The 16,434-nt window shown below is 39.3% G+C and overlaps 2 protein-coding genes across 2 annotated transcripts in view; both read left to right on the top strand.

Annotated features, from left to right (window-relative positions):
* The first annotated feature begins 757 nt into the window (after nucleotides 1-757).
* Nucleotides 758-2,977, top strand: rpl29 (ribosomal protein L29). Its single transcript, XM_079679794.1, has 4 exons — nucleotides 758-798; nucleotides 1,243-1,295; nucleotides 1,482-1,546; nucleotides 2,794-2,977. The coding sequence occupies exons 2-4, from the start codon at nucleotides 1,259-1,261 to the stop codon at nucleotides 2,893-2,895; spliced, it is 204 nt and encodes a 67-aa protein (XP_079535920.1). The 5' UTR covers nucleotides 758-798; nucleotides 1,243-1,258; the 3' UTR covers nucleotides 2,896-2,977.
* A 2,947-nt stretch (nucleotides 2,978-5,924) lies between these two features.
* Nucleotides 5,925-16,434, top strand: part of iars1 (isoleucyl-tRNA synthetase 1) — a 56,350-nt gene continuing 45,840 nt past the window's right edge. Inside the window, exons 1-7 of the mRNA XM_079683053.1 lie at nucleotides 5,925-6,010; nucleotides 8,453-8,576; nucleotides 9,452-9,608; nucleotides 9,725-9,844; nucleotides 10,524-10,606; nucleotides 10,685-10,802; nucleotides 10,948-11,095. Coding sequence (XP_079539179.1) covers nucleotides 8,458-8,576; nucleotides 9,452-9,608; nucleotides 9,725-9,844; nucleotides 10,524-10,606; nucleotides 10,685-10,802; nucleotides 10,948-11,095 — 745 coding nt within the window. The 5' untranslated portion in view covers nucleotides 5,925-6,010; nucleotides 8,453-8,457. The remainder of the gene's footprint in view (nucleotides 6,011-8,452; nucleotides 8,577-9,451; nucleotides 9,609-9,724; nucleotides 9,845-10,523; nucleotides 10,607-10,684; nucleotides 10,803-10,947; nucleotides 11,096-16,434) is intronic.

Genomic DNA, 16,434 nt, shown 5'->3' with positions numbered 1-16,434 from the left:
AGACACCCACCAAGTAAACACTATTAGAAAAACTGACAACAAATATCTTAAGCAAAGCATGTATCTTTTAGAGTCTAAATTACAAATGAATAATGCTAGATGATTTGAGCTAAATATCTAACACCAGCCTGCTTCTGTTTAAAGTGCATGGAAAATTAGTTATTATGCAATTTTAAGTCAAAATCATGATGTCCAAATCTTCATACTTTACAATTCTGAATATCAATCAATCAATCAAATTTATTCAGCCCAATATCACAAGTGTTACATTTGTCGCAGTGGGCTTTACAGTTTGTACAGATTATGAATGATTTCAATGGGTATTTCAATCAAGTTTGATCAATACATATATACATATGTACATATACATGTGTCAGACTCATCCTTAATGTTTTTTTGTGTAACAAAGAGCTCTCTACTGCACATCAAAGAGTTATTAGGCTTATATGAAAAGGAAAACAGCAACAAAGTTATGAGAGGAAAGATAGGAAGGATAAAGAGACACTGGGGATCCCCTTGTGTTTGTACCTATACAGTCTATGGTTTGTACCCCTGAAAATTATTTATTAATTAACACACACACACACACACACACACACACACACACACACACACACACACACACACACACACAGGCTGTCATATATGTGTGCACAGGGTGACATCATGTGGTCAGTTGAGGGCTCTCACCGGTAGTTCCATAAACCATCTGCAGGCGGCGCTGATCTCATAATCTTCTTCTTCTTCTGCGGGGTCAAGTTTTCTTTCTCTTCCGGTTGTCGTCTGTTCGTGTGGCAGGTACAGAGTTTTCCCATCTATGTGCACTTTTAAAATCTTCATCAATCTTCGTGTATTTTACACTCAAATACACAAACAGCTACCAAGTGTGATACATCACCTTATTGTTCATATGTATACGGCAATATGTATAAGATTTGATCATCATTAATGGTTACATTTTACATTTGAAAAGTGCTAACGCCGCCGAAAGCCAAGCAGCTAGCGTTCAGTTCAAAGCAGGGCACCAAAATGCTCACTTGTAGTATAATAGCATATTTTGGTCTTGTATATACATTTATAATTAAACTTCCCTGCTATAATTTTTGCTAGTTTGTCTTTGAACCAACGCATCTGTTTACATTCTGCAAAGCTTCCTGCGCTACCGGCTAGCGATTCAAACGTTAGCAAACATGCACAAAACATGCTGAATAAAGACTAACGTCTACTTTTTCCTTTCTTCAGATAAACACGTGTCGAAATGGCCAAGTCAAAGAATCACACAACCCACAACCAGTGTAAGTATTATTGCAGTGTGAAGGTTACTCTTTGAGGAGCTTACTTTTGAAAGCTGTTACACAAATGTCTGACTGACTTTACATGCACCACCACTATCCATCTTGTCAAGTGGTCTTTGCAGAAGTGGATGTTGCAAGGTTTGTTATAAACTGTTAATGTAATTGTGTCTCTCCTTTTCTTAACAGCTCGTAAGGCCCATAGGAATGGCATCAAGAAGCCCACATCTCAGCGATATGAGTCTCTGAAGGGGGTACGTACTGTTTCTGTTGTATGTCTGCATTCATCCCAGAAATCAGGTTTTGGTGAGAACCTGGACATCTGAAGTGTTATTATGCAAGGTGGTTACCTGCAAGTGGAATGTTTCTGTGAACATGAAGCTGGTCAGTATTTAGACGTAACACTCTTGTCATTTGATTTAGGTGTTTTTAGTGGTTCATTTGCTTTTGTGTATTTGGACTAACTAATCTGCGAAGCACAGACTCGTTGAGCAATCACCCCCGCCCTAGAGCTTATTTTCAGTCCATATGTGGATTCCAGATTTATTGAGACTATTCTGTTGAAGTGGCTGTCTTGGGTTGTCTTTTTATTCAGTTATTTTTAAGTTGATGAGGCCTCCCAACTAGTTATAGGCTCATATATCCATCTATCTGGTTGTTTTTTTAAAAAACAACAAATCACAAATCTCCTCACGATGCAATAGTCTTTGAAAGGGTTGATCTTTACACCTCTATAGAATGGCAAACTTAGCCAGCAAAGGAACTTTATTTGAAAGAAATAATGTTGGCAAAATACATTTAATTGAAATTCTTAAATTAAAGAACGTGGGTTTTCACATAGATGATATTGAGTGTAAGGAAGATCCTTTGTTCTACGTGTTGTTTAGTCACTATGATAATGTCAAGCCTTGTCTGGAGAATTGTGAAAGTTATGTTTTCCTCTTTCTCTTCCACTAAGCACATCCCCCGGAAGATTATTCGAAAATATATATTGATCTTAGTGGGAAGCTGATCTGATTGTGTGCTCATTTCTAAGAAACTATGCTACTTTATCCATCTTCCATGTGGATAACATATTGCACACAAGTGTCTGGAAAATTCTGCTACTATTATTATCAAGGTTGTTGTCATTTATAAAGGGTTTAGAATGATTTGGCTGAAGACGGACTGCTGTGGATGAGTACGTCTGATCTTTGCCACTGGTCAGTCAGTGTTCAACAGTGGCAGCAACTGCAAATGATGTGTTAGGCCTGTAAGTTAAAAAGGCCTGTAAGTTAAAAAGATCTGCTATCATGCCTTTTTTCTTTTTACCCTGATATGAACATATGACGAAGACTAAAGTGCAAACTCTAACAAGTGTTTTGTTTGTTTTTTGCCAGCTTGAGCCTTTCTGTCTTTCGCTCTGTTTAATTATTATTTTGCTTTCAAATGCATCTTGGAATTGTTCATTACTTCAACACTATAATTCAACACTCACTTTAATTTTCTTTCTTTGCTCCAGGTGGACCCTAAGTTCCTGAAGAACATGCGCTTTGCTAAGAAGCACAACAAGAAGGGCGCGAAGCAGGGACAGAAGACAGAGAAGGCAGTGCAGTCTAAATAGTCATCCGGTCCCCGCCACGTTGTCAATGTTCCATAGACTGTTTCCACCATCACAATAAAGCTATGCTTTGTTAACAAACCAACATCACTTGTTTTCCTTTTGTATTGAATGTGCCTCACTGATTGTATGTAACAAGTCACTTGATTGGGTGCCTGGGATTTGTCTTAATTCATCAAAATCAAAAAATTGGGAATGAAGATTTTAATAAAAAAAATAATAAATATCGTCATGTAGCTAATTCATTATACAAATGTAAAAAGCTAAACAATATAACTGCTGCATCTCAAGTTGGATTCTGGTTAGGATCCTTCTCAGAGGGAAAAATTGATTGTTGAAAATAAACCATATATTTAAGTTTGACATCTCTTAGAAATGTGGTTCTCTAGTGCCCAACAAGCTCTTAAGATAAAGCCAGATACAATCTTAAATTAGCACAAGAGGCCTGCTATCCTCTACTTACTATTACTGGTTTAGAAATCCCAATCTATCTTGGTTTGTACCTTCCTGTAGGAAAGGCTGCTGCTGTGCATGGAGTGAACATTATTTCTTTAAGATCAGATTCTGTTGGTTTTCCAACTCGGCTGTGATCTTTAAGTCTGCATTACCACTTAGTTAAGCACAATTTTACATTCAAATAATAGAAAATGACAAGGTCATTGTTTTGTCCACTTTAATTTAAATTCCTTGCGTAGTTTAGTTGCATACTCATGGCTACAGATCTCTTGGTAAAATAAACACTCATCACTGTCAAGGTATAAATAAATTGGGGTTTCTGTCCCTGCAATCCTGCACAAGAAAATAAAAAATGGTCTATCTTTTTTATCTAATGTTCCTCTAACAGCCAGTCTCACAATGCAAGTGAGTCTAGGACAAAAAAGGAGACACAACCATTAAAAAGAAAAATGGATTAAAAAGGTACAACATTTCATTCAAAAAACAGTAATGACTTGGGTTTTAGATTGCCCAATATTATCAATAAATAGCCATTAAAAAATGAGCTCAGTTATCAGATATGAATAAATACAGCAGAAGTACACCTGTGCATGAAGGTTGCATTAAGCCCCCCCTTTTTACATGTACTGTAAACGTAGTGTGTGCATTATGGACTCACTTAGGTATAACTGTTAGTATTGGTCATCTGTTTGCTTTGGTTTAATTGCGTCTATACAATACACAACACAGAGGATATTAAGCAAGACAATAAAAAAGAAAATTTTAATAAAAATATTTTAAATAAAACGTTTTGGATATAATTTTAAATGACCATATGTACACCTGTTGAGACAGGGGAAGAGCTGGAAGTGATGTACACAATATTGTCTTTTAAATCTTAAAAGTATTCTACTACTTGTAGACCTAGAGAACCTCTCCCACTCCTCCATGCAGAGCTAATGAAGATGAGGAGCACGTTCAGCCACAGACTCACCCCTCCATGCAGAGCTAGTGAAGATGAGGAGCACGTTCAGCCACAGACTCATCCCTCCATGCAGAGCTAATGAAGATGAGGAGCACGTTCAGCCACAGACTCATCCCTCCATGCAGAGCTAGTGAAGATGAGGAGCACGTTCAGCCACAGACTCATCCCTCCATGCAGAGCTAATGAAGATGAGGAGCACGTTCAGCCACAGACTCACCCCTCCATGCAGAGCTAGTGAAGATGAGGAGCACGTTCAGCCACAGACTCACCCCTCCATGCAGAGCTAGTGAAGATGAGGAGCACGTTCAGCCACAGACTCATCCCTCCATGCAGAGCTAGTGAAGATGAGGAGCACGTTCAGCCACAGACTCATCCCTCCATGCAGAGCTAGTGAAGATGAGGAGCACGTTCAGCCACAGACTCATCCCTCCTCGGCACAGTACCAAGCGCCTGGGACACTCCTTTGTGCCTGTAGCCATCAGGCTGCACAACAAGGGGTCAACAATGTAACACAAAGTACTGTTCATCAAATCTGCACTGTAACTGTTACAACTTTGACCTGCACACATACATGTAAATATATTTAACAACCCGGACGCAGATATGTATGTTCATTTAACTAAATACTTGTTTTAACAGCTACTTACTTGTATATGATTTCTAATTTTTAATTGTAATTGTATTAATCTTATGTGTATATATACTTTACTGTACTTCCGCTTGCTCTCTGTTGCTGCTAAAACTCGAGAATTTGCCCACCGGGATTAATAAAGGTCAATTTTATCTTACCTTATCTTATCTTTGAGTATAAGTATGAAGTACGATACATGTTGTTTTTTTCAATGTTGTTTGAACATTCGAGCGATAGAATTACTAACAAAGAATTGCTAACAAAGCACTTATATACTAATAAAGGACTGGCTCATCTAAAGCCAGTTGAGTAGCACTTGAAATGTTTGGCTCTATGAAGCCTGATGTACTTATATGATTCTGTTTTCTTCAAGTTTGCATCTTCCTGGTCGAATGCACTTATTGTAAGTCGCTTTGGACAAAAGCGTCAGCTAAATGCAATGTAATGTAATGTTTGTCTCGCACAATTAAATTTGTAATTTATTTTTCTATTATTTTATTGTTTTGTATTTTATTCTCATTCCTTTTTTCCATTTATTCAGGAACATTTGTACTGTACATCAAACATTACTGTACACACACACACACACACACACACACACACACACACACACACACACACACACACACACACACACACACACACACACACACACACACACACACACACACATTGTGAGCAACATTGACATCAGGGGTACATAGGTACATATAGAGTACATTTATTTAAATAATAATTTAAAGAAATATAAAGGAAACAGTGATAGAAACAAAAGGTAATATTTCAAGTACAATATTGATCAAATACACATTTTGATTTGATGTTGCCTTCTTATTTTTATTTTTAATAGTTTGAATAGTGGTGCCATATTGGAATATTAGGTACACATGTGAAAGATGTGGTCAATCAATATCTTCCTGTGAATGTGACATTTTCCCAAATAGTAAATGAGTTTGTATTTTATTCTGTTGCAACAAATCAACTTGCGTCGCATCGTCACTTCCGCTCACGCTGTCTCCAGCTTGCATCATTTTTTTGTCTCTCTTGCACCCGGTGTCGTACAACATGTGAGTAAATCCATTCAAACTAAAAATGAACAGCACCAAAGTTTGATTACAGGCTCACTTCAATGAACACCTGATAGAGGGTGTGAGCAAACACATGTTGCCTATAACAAACTTTACTGTCCGATTAGCTACAAGCTAACTACCTGAAGCATTGACCGGCTAACTTAGCCTGCTAGCTAACAACAAGGAGGCGTCATTCTTGGGAACTCACTGCTGTGAAAAAGTGACTTATTGGACGTTTTGTGTTAGTTTGGGCATACTTTCTGGCGTTGTATGTTTGGCATGGAAAATCTCTTTTAAATAGCCGGATTGTAGCACAGTAAAATGTAAGAAAGACTGCGTGTTCTGTTGCCAAAGTGTCGAGCACTGACTGTTTTGACAGCTATTAATAACATCTGAAAGGATCCGAGGAGGTTGTGAGACATTTACTGAGACACATTTTGCATATAATGTAGGTTAAACTTGTCCCTAACAATACTTAGCATTGTTGTTCAACCTGCCAAAATTAGATATACTCATGCAGTCTTGGTTCAGTTGTTTGTATTAGCGCCAGTGGTGCAAAAAGTATTCAGATGCTTAACTTGAGGAAAAGATACCAATACATTATTGTCAAAATACTTTTGTGACTTAAGAGTGAGTCCTCTAGTTTAATTTTGGAAATGCATTTTGTTAAAAGTAGCTGTTTAATAAATCTATTGGAGTAAAATAACATGATATCTATACAGTAGCATTACATGGAAATACTCAAGTAAATTACAAGTACCTCAGAATTATACTTTAGTACAGTTCTTGAGTAAATGCTAGTCACATCCCACCTCTGATTAGGGCCCATTTTTAAATACAGTATATAAGTAAGCTTCCTTTATTCTAGTTGGGGCTTCAAAATATGAAACTGTGTGTTAGACCTCTCTGGGATAATGTAGTTCAGAAAAACTGAGACTGTGTTTTAGAGATGATCTGGCTTCTCTGTCACTATCTTGACCAAGTTGGGTCTTGGTATGGAGGTTTAAAAAAAAAAAACCTAAATCCATTGAAAACTTTTTTATATTAAAAGTTTCAAAAATGGGTTGGTTCCAGACAGCATTACGACTTTACCTAACATGTCTAACGCTCTTTCACAACAATAAGATGTGCTAAAAATGGAGGATTGGTTAATAAGCAATGTAGTTAAGATATCCATTATTTACCCCTTAACTGAGCAACCAGAAGCTAACTTAAGGGTTGTATAGTTGAATGGGTAAAAGTCCTACTTTATTTAAATATCAAAGCCCTTAACTAAGGAAAAATAAAAGATTCATCACATGATCTTTGATGCAGACACACTGCTATTTATGACATTGTCTTCCAGGGGGGTATACTACGAAGCTGGATTTTCGCTTAGCCGGCTAACTTCAGGGAAAACTCGGGGTTTCCGGCCCTACGAAGCTGGTTCTCTTTTTAGCAGGCTAGATCTCCATGGTAACTTATGCTGTGTGGCTCACCTGCCCCGGAGCAGGTTAGGTTGCAGGCTAAGAGCTCAACTCAGTGAAAGCACTGCCTGCTGACCAATCAGAGCTCAGTGTGCAGAGTTTAAAGCGATCAAGTCATATTACAGGAGAAAGGAAATACAGAAAAGCTGCCGTTGCAGGAAAGACGGCCGGCAAAAATCACCGACTGTGTGAACGTGAACATTAATAGAATACCACCTCCCATCTTCAGAGCAATCTGACTATTAAAACATTAGCGTTAAGAAAGCTTACTTAAATATCTGCCACGACATAAGTAACCGGATCAGAGTAACATTAAGTACAGTCCGCGGCATATCACATCATAATGTATCATATATTTCCTTATCTGAGTCAGCTGAGCCGTATCTGGCCGTGCAACACTCACAGTGTCACATACTGTATGCAGAAGTATTATTTTAAGCAACACATTAAGTTAACGAAACACTCGAGACAAATGTAATTAAAGTCAGATCCACTCGTTTCTTAGACGGGGCAGTGATATCATAAACCTGTTAATGTACGCATTCAAACACTTTTTCTTTTACCAGCTGTATTCACCTTGCAGGTGCAACTAAGTGGCTATTTATCCTGGATAAAGTGTTTAAGTCATGGATGTTTAAAGTTGAACTTCTTCATATGTCTAATATTATAGTTGACTTTTCATTCAGGAAGTATGACGCTGCGCTGTCAGTACGCTTCTCCATGTTTGTGATTGGTCGAATGCTCCAAATACCACCCCTTTCATGTGAACGCGCACCTAACTAGATAGGGCACGGCTGGCTTGAGCGATCCACTTGATAAACCGCTTCGTAGTACCGTTTAGCGAGAGCGCGTATGTTTCTGATTAGGCCAACCGGCTAACTCAAACATATCCAGGTTAGGTTGAACCAGCCTCGTAGTATACCCTCCTGGTCCACAAGTCTAACAACAACAAAATGTTCCTGTTGTTTCGCAGACACCATGGTGGAGCGAGTCCCCGAGTCCATCAACTTTCCCTCTGAGGAGGAGAAGATCATGACGTTCTGGAAAGATAAGGACTGCTTCCAGGAATGCCTCAAACAGTCCAAGAACCGGCCAAAGTAAATACAACTTCTTTATATTTGTTTTTTATACGAAAAATGTATTTCTACAACTTTTTGTTTAAGTGTGAGATGAGTTGATCATATTTGTTAAAAATGTATTATAATGTATTTGAATGAGAAATGATTACGAACATGTATTCAGTGTTTCAGAACAGTCACACCTTTCTACATCTTTCAATTCTGGCAGTGGTTACGAATCTTACAAGGAATTATTAGTCAAGCTATTCTGCTGCCGAGTAAAGAAGTGGCTTCTCCTGACCAACCGTTTACCATTTAATACGTTCAGAATTTGATCATCATGACTATCAGTACTTGTTAGTAATATACTACATGTACTTAGAAACAATGGCCCATTGCATTTAGTTTTATTAGTGAAAATGTTATGAAAATTGTATTTATTTTCACAAGTTTAATTCACCACAACACAGTTTTTATTATTTATTATGTTTCCTTTCAAGCCATCAAAATATTTAAATGTGTTGATGACTTTTGATCATTTTCAAAATTGCAGTGAATAAGCCAACCCTCCCCAACACTACAACGATTTAACACGGTATTTGCTTAATAACACTTCCAAATCACCTGCTCTGAAATGAACACAGAATCAAACCACTGATGTGACAGTGTCAATAAAAAGGGAACAGCATCACCTTTTTAAACATGGCAAACACAAACGGCTCTTCTTCATTTTTCTTGCTGCAAGCTAAAAACAGAGATGGCAGTGAATGTGATTTTCTATACAAAGAAACCATGAATAGACTTCATAACTTGACTGAAAAGGTTTACAGTCATCATCGTCATATTGCCTTAACCTCTCACATTCACTTTCAAGCTTTTTATCCAAATAAGTCTACATCCCGTTTCCCAACCAGGTACACCTTCTACGATGGCCCTCCCTTTGCCACGGGTCTCCCTCACTACGGGCACATCCTGGCCGGCACCATCAAGGACGTCGTTACTCGCTTCGCCCACCAGAGCGGCTTCCATGTGGACCGGCGCTTCGGCTGGGACTGTCACGGCCTGCCTGTGGTAAGAATCTGTCTCTCTGAATACTGTTCAAATCACTTTTTACTGAAAGTTTGGCGTGGATTATCAGATGTGTTTTTGTGTTTCTGTTTTTCTCATTCTTCTCTCTTTCTTTGTAGGAGTATGAGATTGACAAGACTTTGGGCATCAAGGGGCCTGACGATGTGGCCAAGATGGGCATCGCTGAGTACAACAAGCAGTGCAGAGGCATTGTCATGAGATACTCCAACGAGTGGGAGGTGAGCATTCAGGAAGGAACAATGTGTGAACATGTTTCTTTATTTGAATGTGTCAATCAAATAGCTTACTAGAAGTGTGAAACTTTTAGAGTCTCACAATTGTAAATCAATTTAGATTCAAAACTGATTCTTGGATTCAGTTAAAAGATGTGATTATTTAAGGAAACTGCTCAAGACAGCTGCGTTCCAATGAAGGCGGTGTGGGAAATGATGGCTTTGAAGCAGCTTCGATGAGCATTAAGAAGATAATAAAGTTATAATATTTGAAAAAGTTATATCAACAATATCAAGTTGTATTAATCAAGAAAAACCTAAGAAAAGGGTATCATTTATTCATGCTAAACTTGCAAAAACCTTTCAATTCTCAGTGACTTTTTATATATTTTTAAGAAACTTTCCAATTTTAAAGATAAATTGTAAACAAATAAAACGGTAAAACTGTTTGTTTTTTGTGATTTTTCAACAAATCATACAATAATGCTCAACATTCCTTTGAAATGGATTTTGGGGATTTAAGTCCATCAGTAGCAATATCAATTGAAGAAAGAAAAAATGATACAAAAATAAAGATAGTCTTGGATGTTGTGAGTGAAACCAAAAAAATAGCAATTTTTTTTGTTTTTAATTGCTTTTCATATCCCTTTTCCATTCAACCAATGCTTATTATTTTCCTTTCCAGACTGCAGTGAAGCGAATGGGAAGGTGGATTGACTTTGACAAGGACTACAAGACTCTCTACCCATGGTTCATGGAGACTGTCTGGTAAGGATTTAGCATTTTACATGTACAAGTGTGCGCCTGAAGACACATCATTTATATTGTATTTTAATCATTGAACAGGTGGGTGTTCAAACAGCTGTACGACAAGGGTATGGTTTACCGAGGAGTCAAAGTCATGCCTTTCTCCACTGCCTGCAACACCCCCCTGTCCAACTTCGAGTCCCACCAGAACTACAAGGTTTGCACAAATCCCACTCAGAGTAACTGATACTCAAGTTAACCCAAGTTACACAGAGTGACAAAGTGCAGCACCACTAACACAATTTACTGTCTGGATGTAAATGCTGAATTGACTTCATCTCTGTTTTTATTTTTGTCTCCAGGACGTTCAGGACCCGTCGGTGATCGTCAACTTCCCATTGGTGGGGGATGAGGATGTGTCTTTGATCGCCTGGACGACCACACCCTGGACCCTGCCCAGCAACCTGGCCCTCTGTGTCAACCCGGAGTTCTTCTACGTCAAGGTCAAAGGTGAGAGACCAAGCCTGACGAGTGCTGTGTCAGTGTATGCTGCTGCTGAGCTTTACACTGTGCTGGTTATGGAGGACATTTGCATCATTAGACCTCAATCAAACTCGGACTTCACAATGCTTATCCCAATTAACTTAAGCTTAGGGACAGAATAAAGTTTTACCAACAGTTACTTGTAACTTTTTTTTTTATCTTGCATGGTCCTGTAGCTGTTTCCCCACAATCCACTATAAGTATACATTTTTGTAAGACTTTATGATTTTGTACATTTGTCCGTCTCTACGTCCTTATACCCTTTTGGGAAAGCATTGAGGGTAATATTCTTCAAACTTGGCACAATCATCCACTACAAATCAAGGATGAACCGATTTGATTTTGGCATGGTCAAAGTTTCCTTACAAAACATATTTTTGACCATTACTCAATAATTAATATGCTAATTAAGATCAGGGTGTCCACGGAGTCTTACAAAGTATTAAAAGTCGATGAATCAATTTAGCGAAAATGAAGGCTATTAAAAAGTATTAAACGGCATTTTACAAGGTATTAAAAAGGTCCACAGCAACGACAACATGAAACGCCCTTTAATCGACTGCAACGACATGTCGGGAAACCCCCTCAAGGCGGCCCCATGCATAGCGCGCCGTAAAATGCTGATTCTAATTTTAAGTTTCGTTGCCTTCCTTGGATCGAGAGGCCCCCACAGACTCTATAATCGCCATTGTCGATGGGGATCAAAGCTGTCCGGTCCCACATGCTAAGTGCTAGCCAGAAAGCCGCGGCGTTTAAGTCCCGACTCTCCGGATAGCCAATCCGTGCCTCCCCTGACTGCACGTCGCTGACACGCACCGCTGCAGACTCTGCACGGAGGAGCCGCGAAGGAGCAGCGGAGTCCGGCCGAAGCTGCTCCTCCAAGGAAGAGACACACGTTCACTAAGTCAAACTATATCCTGTCACAGTGATCTGCTATTTTAAAGTAAACTCAACACATATCAACCCTAAATATAGTCTATATTAAGAACGATAAAAGTGTTAACATAGGCTATATATCGTTTTTTGTTTTATCTCTTGGGAACAATGCCTAAATCAAACTTTCTAATGGTTTATTTTTCTAATAAACTTTGCATTGGGTTAGTCACACAATTCATTATCTTGTGCTTTGTTCTATCTGAATTATGATAAGGAGTTATCACAAGCTGTTTAGTTGTGCGATCTTACAATCAATACTGTATATAGTAAATGTGAGGTAAAGTGTGTCGCCAATGTAACCGGTTAGAACTCGAAGTGGCGATGAGGTCTTAAAATGTATGGAAAGGGTCTTAAAAAAGGATTCCTGCATATACCCTGAAGATACATATTTAAGACAAAATTCAATTTCAATTCAAGTTTATTTATATAGCCCAAAATCACAAATGAAGTGAAGACATTTGCAAACTGCAAATGTAGCGGTTGTCCGAGGCATACAACCGTTTTTCTGTTTTAAGTTTGCATATTGAATTTTTTAAGTATATATTTATTGTGTCACTTAACTACTGTGAACACGCTTTATACCTACAATTGCTTATCCTAGGATCAAATTAGGCCACAGGTTAGGTTCTTGAAAATCAGTGATTGTTCCCCTGAGCAAACACAAAGGTCCCCTGATGTGCTGATTGGGACTGATTGCTGCTCTGTGGAGCTTGTGTGTTTGTGTTTGAGAACACGTTTTTGTACAAATCTGTTCCCAGTGTTATCCTGTAGTCAGGATACTTTCAGATTATTGCAATAATTGGTTGCTGTTGTCTGTACTTTCATGCCATTATAGGGAAACAGCATAACTATTACACATGCTCACACATCCTGCCACAAACATGTTTGTGCTGTGGATTACTAGAGTTACCAGGATGAATTGTTTTGTTTAATGATGCTGCTTGAATGCTGTAGCCTAGGGCAAACGTTTTATTACTGAAACCCTCGTGAGTTGAGTGTTCTGGACTAAAGTATTGGCTGAAGGGCGATTTTAATCAGAAAGAACAAACAAAAACAAATTAACTGCACATTTGCACCATGAGGAAAGGATTTTTAACACAATGTGTTGGCAGAGCTTCCAGCCTTTGGTTTAGTGTTAGCTGATGAAATAAAAGGCTTTTGTTGTTGTATGATGAGGGACTCTTTCACTGGTTCTTTGTGTTATTGTTAAACTAAGAAGCACTTCACATTCAGCATCATGCTGAAGCACAACAGGTCCGTGGTTAAATCACCCTGTCGGATTCAAACAAGACAATTACATATACAGTGGGGCAAAAAAATATTTAGTCAGCCACCAATTGTGCAAGTTCTCCCACTTAAAAAGATGAGAGGCCTGTAATTTTCATCCTAGGTACACTTCAGCTATGAGAGACAAAATGGGGAGAAAGAATCCAGGAAATCACATTGTAGGATTTTTAATGAATTCATTGTTAAATTCCTCGGTAAAATAAGTATTTGGTCACCTACAAACAAACAAGATTTCTGGCTCTCACAGACCTTTAACTTCTTCTTTAAGAGCCTCCTCTGTCCTCCACTTGTTAACTGTATTAATGGCACCTGTTTGAACTCGTTATCAGTATAAAAGACACCTGTCCACAACCTCAAAAAGTCACACTCCAAACTCCACTATGGCCAAGACCAAAGAGCTGTCAAAGGACACCAGGAACAAAATTGTAGACCTGCACCAGGCTGGGAAGACTGAATCTGCAATAGGTAAGCAGCTTGGTGTGAAGAAATCAACTGTGGGAGCAATTATTAGAAAATGGAAGACATACAAGACCACTTATAATCTCCCTCGATCTGGGGCTCCACGCAAGATCTCACCCCGTGGGGTCAAAAGGATCACAAGAACGGTGAGCAAAAATCCCAGAACCACACGGGGGGACCTAGTCAATGACCTGCAGAGAGCTGGGACCAGAGTAACAAAGGCTACTATCAGTAACACACTACGCCGCCAGAAACTCAAATCCTGCAGTGCCAGACGTGTCCCCCTGTTTAAGCCAGTACATGTCCAGGCACGTCTGAAGTTTGCTAGAGAACATTTAGATGATCCAGAAGAGGATTGGGAGAATGTCATATGGTCAGATGAAACCAAAATATAACTTTTTGGTAAAAACTCAACTAGACGTGTTTGGAGGAGAAAGAATGCTGAGTTGCATCCAAAGAACACCATACCTACTGTGAAACATGGGGGTGGAAGCATCATGCTTTGGGGCTGTTTTTCTGCAAAGGGACCAGGACGACTGATCCGTGTAAAGGAAAGAATGAATGGGGGCATGTATCGTGAGATTTTGAGTGACAACCTCCTTCCATCAGCAAGGGCATTGAAGATGAAACGTGGCTGGGTCTTTCAGCATGACAATGATCCCAAACACACCGCCCGGGCAACGAAGGAGTGGCTTCGTAAGAAGCATTTCAAGGGCCTGGAGTGGCCTAGCCAGTCTCCAGATCTCAACCCCATAGAAAATCTTTGGAGGGAGTTGAAAGTCTGTGTTGCCCAGCGACAGCCCCAAAACATCACTGCTCTAGAGGAGATCTGCATGGAGGAATGGGCCAAAATACCAGCAACAGTGTGTGAAAACCTTGTGAAGACTTACAGAAAACGTTTGACCTCTGTCATTGCCAACAAAGGGTGTATAACAAAGTATTGAGATGAACTTTTGTTATTGACCAAATTTTCCACCATAATTTGCAAATAAATTCTTTAAAAATCAGACAACGTAATTTCTGGATTTTTTTTCCTCATTTTGTCTCTCATAGTTGAGGTATACCTAGGATAAAAATGACAGGCCTCTCATCTTTTTAAGTGGGAGAACTTGCACAATTGGTGGCTGACTAAATACTTTTTTGCCCCACTGTAGCTACTTGCTTAAGGTTTCTACACGCATAAAGGATGCATCAGTGTTTTTGTAATTATAAGTAATGACTTCTTATAGAACTATCCTTATAGAATTTTCAAATCATAAATCTGTCGATTAGATTTATGATTAGAAAATTATAAAAGTAGGGTAGACATGTGGAGATTATCCGGCTGAACAAAACGTGATCCGTCTCTTAAATGTGTGTCAACCACAGACCTTATTTCGAGCTATTTTCCAAAATCCTATGGAGAGATTGCATTGCTTTTTTGTCAAAGGTACCCATGCGCAGCTTACTTCCGGGTTTTAAGACGCATCACTGTGGCACTCTATAGGCGCGATCCGAAATCAGTGTTTAATCTGTGATGGAAATCTTGCCTGAAACCTGCAAAATGTCTTAAAAACACACAAAATAAATTCAACTTCCTTTTAATACTAGAAGAAAATATAAGTATTCTATCATTGAAATCGACGGTTTTATTCATGTAAATGCACGTCCTCTACATTAGTGTGTGCTCCAGACCTGAGAAAATGGGGATGAACCACAAATCAGGTCACGTTAGAATCTGTTGTCCTTGTTCAAATATATAAATAAATGACTCCAGAGAGGTGGCTACTGTTTTTGTGTCGTGCTCCTGCTGTAGTCTTTGGTTCCCTGTGAGAGGAACTGGTGGGTTTTTAGAAAGGGTGACCTAGATTCATCCCAGCATGCAGCAGCCTCTGTGGGCCTGCAGGGGGCACTGTTGAAGCACACACTGTCGTCTCACTGCACCGCCTGTGCTGTGCTGCATGAGAGACCGCCTCGGAATACCAATGAAGGGTTTTTTCAGCTCAGCCTCTCTCTTGTTATCTCCCCTTCTCTCTCTCCCTCCATCTCCATCTAATTCTTTCCCTCTCATTTTCTTATCGCTCTCTTTGCATCCACATCCACCTGTTTTTCGTCCTTGGTTGTTCTTATTTTCGGTCCTTTTCTCCTGTCTATCTCTTCCCCTCACTGCCTTTGTCGCTGTTTGAGTTGAGGGCTGTCAGCAGCAGCAGGTCTGAGCTGTGCAGTCATTTGTCACACCACTGAGGGAAAGAAACATCCTTTATTGATGCTGCCCCCTCCTCTCTTGTAATGTGTCTCCCTGTCTCAGGCCCTTTGGTGTTCGCCCTCTTCACAACAGTTGTCCCTGTTCCCAACTTTTCCTCTCTTTTTTCTCCTAAAATCCCCATTTGGCCAGTTTTTTCCGTAGCGTTCAGTTTCCCAAAATGTCAGACCGTTATCCTACATGAGGTGGCAACTTTTCAATACGCCCACATGCTGGGTGACATGAGAGGGTCTTTACCTGACCTTGACTTTACGTCTCCCTGTATTATTATGAAGCAGGACTTGACCTTGAGCTTTAGCAGATGTGCATGTAGCGCGGCTATTAGATACCTGGATTTGAACCAGGTAGGATGAGCTGTTGTTTATCAAACATGAAATTCAGC

Source organism: Notothenia rossii (genome assembly GCF_949606895.1).
Source record: "Notothenia rossii genome assembly, chromosome: 5".
NCBI lineage: Eukaryota > Metazoa > Chordata > Actinopteri > Perciformes > Nototheniidae > Notothenia > Notothenia rossii.
This window is presented reverse-complemented; position numbering and strand designations above follow the sequence as displayed.

Coding starts and splice junctions, on each gene's coding strand:
- rpl29 (XM_079679794.1), top strand. CDS start 1,259: ATGGCCAAGTCAAAGAATCACACAACCCACAACCAGT. Junction 1,296..1,481: donor TCACACAACCCACAACCAGT/GTAAGTATTATT, acceptor TTTTCTTAACAG/CTCGTAAGGCCCATAGGAAT. Junction 1,547..2,793: donor GATATGAGTCTCTGAAGGGG/GTACGTACTGTT, acceptor TCTTTGCTCCAG/GTGGACCCTAAGTTCCTGAA.